Source organism: Microcaecilia unicolor, chromosome 10 (assembly GCF_901765095.1).
Source record: "Microcaecilia unicolor chromosome 10, aMicUni1.1, whole genome shotgun sequence".
NCBI classification, from domain to species: Eukaryota; Metazoa; Chordata; class Amphibia; order Gymnophiona; family Siphonopidae; genus Microcaecilia; species Microcaecilia unicolor.
The window spans coordinates 154973437-154982015 of NC_044040.1; the positions used below are offsets into that span (position 1 = coordinate 154973437).

At 43.0% G+C, this 8579-nt stretch overlaps 1 protein-coding gene across 1 annotated transcript; it reads left to right on the forward strand.

Annotated features, from left to right (window-relative positions):
• The first annotated feature begins 3658 nt into the window (after nt 1-3658).
• Nucleotides 3659-7957, forward strand: GPR55 (G protein-coupled receptor 55). The gene is made up of 2 exons (XM_030216853.1): nt 3659-3712; nt 6875-7957. The coding sequence occupies exon 2, from the start codon at nt 6882-6884 to the stop codon at nt 7815-7817; it is 936 nt and encodes a 311-aa protein (XP_030072713.1). The 5' UTR covers nt 3659-3712; nt 6875-6881; the 3' UTR covers nt 7818-7957.
• Nucleotides 7958-8579: the final 622 nt, after the last annotated feature.

Consider the following 8579-nt stretch of genomic DNA (forward strand, 5'->3'; position numbering starts at 1 on the left):
ACACCGGGGTTCCAGGCAGGCAGCAAGTAGCAGAACAAACCAGAAAACAAGCCGGGTCTGGGCAGGCAGCAGACAGAAGAATAAACCAAAAGTCAAGCAGGGTCAAAGCCACAATCAGGAAATAGCACAGCAGCACTGCAACAACTCTCACCAAAGGAAACTCCTCTGAGGACCTCTGTAGCAAGGCAAACTAGAAACCTTCCCAGGTGGTTAATAAAGGCAGCATACAAGGGAGTTCACCAGGTATGGGTACTGCTTAGTTCCAAAAAACTCCCAAAACAATCTGGAAGGCTGGAACATCCGGACCGGACCAGCATATCTTCTGGAACATGGGAAACGGCAAGCCATCAGTTCACAGCAGCCACCAGGTCTAACCACCAGGGGCCCAGGTTCCTTGCTCTCAGTCACCTCGCCCCCTCGGTGGCCATTTTGAATCCCCAGCCGAGATGGAGAAGGATGAAGGGCAAGACGGCGCTCCGGGCAGGAAAGAGGGGGCTCTTTCCTGCCCTGAAGAGGTCACTAGACCACCAGGGCAGATAGTAAGGAAGGGAAGGGGAGGGGAGACCCATGGCGCCACCCGCACACACGCCCGTACGTCCGCACGCCCGCACATCTGTCCAGAAATCTGGACAAACGTGCGTGCGGGCAAAACCCGGACATGTCCTCAAAAAGAGGACATGTCCGGGGAAATCCGGATGAATGGTAACCCTATTCTTACCACTTTCACTTCCATCCATGACTGTGACAGCTATACTTCTGTGTGAAGCTCTTCATTCTATCTGTGGAAGTAATCAACCTCAAGCTCCAGCCTCTACTTGCATTAGTACCCCCTCCCTGCAGAGCTGGCATGCAGCACAACTCAAGTACAGCAGCAGCAAGGCTAAGTCTGCTGCCACAGCTGAAACCCAAACCTGCCAAGCTCCAGTGCCAATGACAGAGGAAACAATGGTGTTGGCTAGTAAAGCCCAGAAAAGCCCCTGTAACGCACAAGCCCCAAGCAGCACAGAGGAAGAACTACAGGATGACCACTGTAGCTACAAATTGAGTGTTTTGCCTCATTATCACAGTCAGGCTGGTAACATTCATTCAATATTGCATTCCTCTCCTCTGTACCACTGTAAGTTCAGGCCAATCACAATCCTGCATTACACAATCCTGCATTACAGTGACTGAGCACATTGTAATTAAAAGCCTAAAAGTAATGATCATAACTGGGACAGCTATTGAAGATAAGGAAGGAAGGGAAAAGGTTTTAAAATGTGGAGAAGCTGGTTCTGGGTTATGCATTGTAAATCTATATACTCATCTACTCACAGAGATAGAAAACCAAAGAAGAAGACAACTGGCTAATCTGAATGGACTAATTGGTTCTCATCTGCCATAGTGTTTACATCAACTTTAAAGATGTAATAAAGTCATGAAAACAATGGAATCCACCTAAAATTTAATGACACAATATTGCCACATTGACAAATTATAAACCACTAGGGAATAATATTCAATAATATTTTTTAAAATGCTGTGAGAAGGATTAGTCACAGATTTTCAGTGTCAGACCATGTCCAGGCACCGGCACTGAATATCTGGGGCTAATTTAAATGGGACTATGCAGGTCCCAAGTGATATTCAGCTGAGGCTAGCATAACACAATTATGCAGGCCCTGGCTGAATATTGGCCAGGACCCAAATAAAAAAATGACCTATTTGCCTCCAATCCCCCTCCTACCTCCCTGATGAGGTCCATAGCCCCTCTCCAGAACCAGCCCCAATGAAACAAGATCCCCCACCCCCTCCTGCAGGTCCATACCCCTCACATCTTCAACTCCCACACCCTCAACTCAAAATAGGCCTTCCTGGCCTACCTGAAGTCCTTGGTGATCCAGTGGGGTGAAGGGAGCAGTTTTGCAGGTTACAAATGATCATAAATAAATGGCTCATAGAGGTATAGCTAAATGTTTTTGCAAAAAAAACTAGTGAGGTTTCCCTCACTAGTGGTTAGGGCAGTGGCGTTCCTAGGGGGCCGGACACCCGGGGCGGCACCCCGCCCCCCCCCCCCGGGTGCAGCACCCCCCCCCCCCCCCGATGCAGCGTGGACCCCCCCCCCGGGTGCACGCCGCTGGGAGGGGGTGCCGCAGCGCGCGCCTGCTCAGAGTTCCCTGACTTCGTGCATTCGCTGCAGCTCCCTCTGTTCCAGGGCAGAGGGAGCTGCAGCGAACGCGCGAAGTCAGCGAACTCAGAGCAGGCGCGTGCCACGGCACCCCCCAGCGGCATGCACCCGGGGCAGACCGCCCCCACCGCCTCCCCCTTGGTACGCCACTGGGTTAGGGTGGTTAGGGTGGTGGGCTTTGGTCCTGGGGAATTGAGGAACTGAGTTTGATTCCCGGCACAGGCAGCTCCTTGTGACTCTGGGCAAGTCACTTAACCCTCCATTGCCTGCCGCATTGAGCCTGCCATGAGTGGGAAAGCACGGGGTATAAATGTAACAAAAATAAAAAAATAAAATTAAAATATGAAAGTCATCATCAGGCTTATTTTTGAAAGAGAAGGACGCCCATCTTTCGACACAAATCGGAAGATGGGCGTCCTTATCCCATTATCGCCCAAATCGGCATAATCGAAAGCCGATTTTGGGCATCCCCAACTACTTTCCGTCGCAGGGACGACCAAAGTTCACAGGGGCATGTCAGAGGTGTAGCGAAGGCGGGACTTGGGCGTGCCTAACACTTGGGCGTCCTCGACCCATAATAAAAAAAAAGGGCGTCCCTGACGAGTACTTGGACGACTTTACTTGCTCCTTTTTTTGTTAAGACCAAGCCACGAAAAGGTGCCCGAACTGACCAGATGACCACCAAAGGGAATCGGGGATGACCTCCCCTGAATTCTCCAGTGGTCACTAATCCCCTCCCACCCTTTCGATTATGCCCCTCCAAGGGATTCATTTGCATATTATGCAAATAAGAACATGAGTAGCCATACTGGGTCAGACCAATGGTCCATCTTGCCCAGTATCTTGTTTTCCAAACAGTGGCCAAGCCAGGTCAGAAGTACCTGGCAGAAACCCAAATCATGGCAACATTATATACTACAAATCCCAGGGCAAGCAGTTGCTTCCCATGTCTGTCTCAATAGCAGACTATGGACTTTTCCTCCAGGAATTTGTCCAAACCTTTTTTAAACCCAGATATGCTAACGGCTGTTACCACATCCTCTGGCAAAGAGTTCCAGAGCTTAACTATTTGTTGAGTGAAAAAATATTTCCTCCTTTTTGTTTTAAAAATGACCATTCACAGTGAGAGTAACATCTTGTTGTATCAAGCCATTCTTGCAGACGCTTCCATGGGGTAGAATATCAACCCCAAACTGAGGCTTTCTTATTTCTTTTCCTTTGAACTGTTGTTCTGTGTATTGCTATGTGGTAGAACAGGGTCATCCAATCTCAGGCCTCAAGGTCCCCAATCCAGTCGGTTGTTCAGTATTACCCCAATAAATATGTATGGGATCTATTTGCATGTTTGAAAAATAAGGCAGATATAATTCAGAAAGTACCCTTGGTTTCATTTGAGAAGGATGTGGTCAGTAGGTTTCGTGTAGCTAATAGCTTTGGTTTTTCATCTTAGGCTGTAACAACAACTTCAGCTGGGTTCAGTGTACACCCTGGCTGCTCAAGACTTCTGAATCAATCTGTCTTCAAGCTGGCTCATTGGAAGGCCAGGTGAATAGATTTTCATTTTTAATGCTACATGAATAATTTCTGAGAGTTTTGAATGTAAAACAATTTAATGTAGCTTAACAGTTAAAAATTTGAACTACATTTAATTCAAAGGTCATTGTTACGCTCACGTGTATCAATAGCTGAAAATGCAAAATATAATTGAGAGATTTTCAGATTTGTGAATTGGATATGTGCACAATCAAAATGTTATTGCCAAAGTCTAAAACAGAGAGATAATAACTTGTTGAATTCTATATCAAATTTACCATGATGAAAATCCTTTATATTAACTTTATGACATTGTGGTAATCCCAAATAGTGTAATGAGGATTCTCAAGATATTTTGTGGTGTTGTTAAATCAACATTACCAACTAAACCTCTTCAGAAAGATCATTTTTTATGTGATTGAATAAAATACCTTAGCAATACATGTGTATTATGTTTGTAGTGTTATTTTCCAAAAGGATCCCAATTCACTGTGCTTTTCTGTAAGAGATTACAACATACATCTCTCCTCTCCCAAACACCCTGTTTCTTTCCAGTATGTTATACAATAGCAATGCCTATCTAACTGCTCTTCAGTTCTAATCAGTTGTTTCCATTTGATGCAGGTGGTTGTTTTGTATTTCTACCAAAGTTATAAAGTGAGCAATTCTATGACAAATTTGTCACTCTTATTCTAGAATGGTTAATCATTTCTCCTCTGGAGTCTAGTTTACATTTGTAACTTCAGTTATAACAGAAATATTATGTTCAAGCCATCAAGAACTGGGTAAACTGGGTATTTTCTTAAAATTCAACTGTTTGGGTTTTAGAAAATGTTTTCAAATGTTTATTCACCAGCAGGCAAACAAAATAAACAAACTTCATTGTAACCAAAATGCTAATCAGAGATTCTACTTACCTATTTTAACTAGGGGCACACTTATGAACAGAATTTTTTTAAGGGATGCTCATATCAGTGTACAAACAATAGGAAGCAATTTTGGGTTAGGGTTTTACATTTAATTACTTGCCTTTTCCAAACCCGAGCTCAGGCTATTTCCCTCTGCAAGTGGATTTGAAATCTAAATTGTACCTGAGGCAACGGAGGGTGAAGTGACGTACTCAAGAAGAGGAAAAAATTAATATACAAATCTGACCCTATTATTTGTGCAGGCTGATTTCCATGTAGACCTGCGTACATACTTTTACAAATCCAGAATTGTTAGTGTGCTCCTGTATCCACCAAACTCCCCCCCCCCCCCCCCCCCTTCCCAACATACACATACACTTTCAGGAATCCCCTCATCCCTCGCATGTACAACCAGGGGGCAATTCTATAAGTAAGTGCATCCATTTAGGTATCCTGATACCATGTGACAAGAGCCTATTTTCTATTAGTTTGTTTTTTTTTTCCTAACTCTGGGGTCTTTTTACCAAGCTGCGGTAAAAATAAATGGCCGTGCACTAGTGGCGGGAGCTGTTTTTGCCACTCCCTGCAGCTTGGTAAAAAAGGCTGAAAATGGCCATGGCCATGCGGTAAGATATAGTGGAATTAGAAAAGGTTCAAAGAAGAGCCACCAAAATGATAAGGTAGATGGAACTCCTCTTGTAAAAGGAAAGGCTGAAGAGATTAGGGCTCTTCAGCTTGGACAAGAGACGGATGAGGAGAGATATGAGTAGTGTAGAACGAATAGAAGTAAATTGATTTTTTACTCATTCCAAAAGTAGAAAAGACTAGGGGACACTCGAGGAAGTTACATGGAAATACTTTTAAAACAAATAGGAGAAAAATATTTTTTCACTCAACAAATTGTTAAGCTCTGGAACTCTTTGCCGGAGAGTGTGGTAACAGCAGTTAGTGTATCTGGGTTTAAAAAAGGTTTGGACAAGTTCCTGAAGGAAAAGTCCATAGTCTGCTGTTGAGACAGACATGGGAAGCAACTGCTTGCCCTGGGATTTGTAGTATGGAGTGTTGCCATGATTTGGGTTTCTGCCAGGTACTTGAAATCTGATTTGGCCACTGTTTGGAAAACAGGATACTGGGCTAGATAGACCATTGGTCTGACCCAGTATGGCCATGTGAGGGGGAGCACTAACCACCACCCAATGAGGCGGCAGTAAGGACTCCCATGCTAACCCAGCAGTAATTGGGTAGCTCATGGCACTGCCTGATTACCGCTTGATTAGTGCCATGCTAAAATCTACAGCCCTATTTCCCCCAGCACAGGAAATGGTGCATGCTGGGGCAGCTTTTGAGCTGTCCTAATTTCAACTGCTTAGCTATGGGGTCCTGGCACTGAATATTGCCAGCACCTGTATAACCCCCAGGGCTTCTCCCTAAAGCCACTATGGATTTGGTCAGAGGCAATATTCAATGGTACTGCCCGGTTTAGTGCTGCTGAATATAGGGGGTTAGGTAGCAACAGGCAATTTAAACGGCACCTCTTAAATCGATTTGAGTATCAGGGAACATGTTTTTAGTGTAATTCCTGGTTGTCCCAGTCTTCTTAATTATCTTCATAGAGATAAGCAGGTCAACTGAGGACTATAAGAACTTAGATGTGATGTCATGTTATGTTAATTGCAAGGATTTATACATGGAGACATCTTAGGACAATAACAATGTAGTGTTTCATTGTCCAAAGAAGCACCGATCCTTCTTTTGTACATCATTTTTTGGAATGCAAAAACACTAAAAATATTCAGGCCACAATGATTGTCATCTGCTGATATGTGTCCAAATATTCAGTGTCAGCCCTTATCTGGATAACAGGACTGAATATCTGGAAGTTCTCTGGCTACCAGTGACATTCAGTGCTGGAACCTGGATTGATATTTATGTGGCCCTACTTGTTCAGATAGTTACCTGGCCACTAGCTTCCAGATAACTTCAGGGACTACCTTGACTCTGCCCCCGGATTACACTGGCACTAATTGAATAGTGCTAAGATGGTCAGAACAAATGTTAAGTAACTCTATCTGGTTAAATGCTGCTGAATGTCTACTCTAGGGCCATTTAGCAGCATTTAACTAGGTAGGAATCATCATACCTGGTTAAATCCTGGTAAATATCAACTCGTGTGGGACTTTGTTCTGTTGTAATGCTAAGAAGTGTGCTTAATGCGTAAAATTGTATCTGAACAGTAATAATGATGACATTTTTTTGTATATTTTAGAAAAGACATGAATGCAAGCAATAGCTGTTCCTTTTATGATGTTGACAATTTAATGAAGTATTTCCAGCTTGCGATTTACATTCCTACCTTCATTTTTGGCTTTATTCTTAATGTGCTGGCCTTATGGGTGTTTTGCTACTCCCTGAGGAAATGGACAGAGACATCTATCTACATGATGAACCTTGCAGCTTCAGACTTATTGCTCCTACTCTCCTTCCCTTTCAAGATTCACTTTTCCAGTAGTGATAAGCAGGGGCCAAAGATGTTATGCGCTTTCGTGGAGTCCATCTATTTTGTCAACACGTATGGGAGTATTTTTATCATCACTTGCATCAGTTTAGACCGATATGCTGTCATAAAGCATCCCTTCAAAGCAAAACTTTTCAGATCACCAAAAAAAGCACTGCTAATTTGCTGCTGTATTTGGATATTAGTTTGGCTTGGGAGTATTCCTGTCTATGATTTCCATGGGACTAACGACCAAATTAGATGCTTTCACAATATCTCAGATGAGTCATGGACTGCACCCATCATTTTTTCCTTGGAAGTCTTTGGCTTTCTTATCCCTCTGATTATAGTGGCCTACTGCTCTATCCAGATCATCAGAACTCTTCTGCATCACAGAAATGTAGAACAAAAAACTATAGATCATACTGTATGCATATGCATCATTGCTGCAAATCTGATTACATTTGTGATTTGTTTCACGCCAAGTCATTTGGGTATTTTTCTTCAGTATTTAGTGAGACAACATGTTATTTCAGACTGTTCCATGAAGCAAAACATTAGTTTGTTCGTTCAGATAGCAATGTGTTTGGCCAACATCAATTGCTGTCTTGACGCCATCTGCTATTATTTTGCTGCAAAAGAGTTTCGGGTAGGAACTGATAGAAGCTTGATCTTAAAGAAAACAACTTCTTTTGGTAATTCCAGTACTGGATGATTATTCTGTATCTCATATACCCTGACACCACAATGGGATTGGACAAATAAATTCATCATGTAGTCATGAGTAACTTCTGAACTGTGTAGAGTATGACAACATTTAAGACCATAGGGGGTCATTTTCTAGATTGCAAAACGTTTGGTGCCAAGATGTTGTGCACTGATCATGAATTCAGTTACTACTACTACTACTACTAATCATTTATATAGTGCTACTAGACGTACACAGCAATGTACACAATAGATGCAGGTACTTTTTCTATCCTTAGAGGGCTCACAATCTAATATTCAGCAATTATGTGTACACTTTCAGTTATAAAATACTAGCATAAGTCCACATTTATGCACCTAACTTTAGGCCTGAGCACTTCTCCGATTCGTCAGCTTTGAATACCATTTCTGGCACTGTTAACTTTCCCAAATCTTCCTCGGTGAAGACTGAAGCATAGAATTCATTTAATCTCTCTGCTATGGCTTTGTCTTCCCTGATCGCCCCTTTTACTCCTCGGTCATCCTGCTTTTAATATACTGCTCCTCTAAGTTTCTTTTTTCGCCGTTGTTCTCATTTTATCATAGTCTCCTTTTTTAAAAAAAATGCTATCGTATTTGATTTCCTATGTATACTTCAAAGCTAATATCAAATCCGATCACTAATATCAAGCGGCCCTAGCACCATTACCTCCTGCACCAGATCATGCGCTCCACTAAGGACTAGGTCTAGAATTTTTCCTTCTCTCGTTGGCTCCTGTACCAGCTGCTC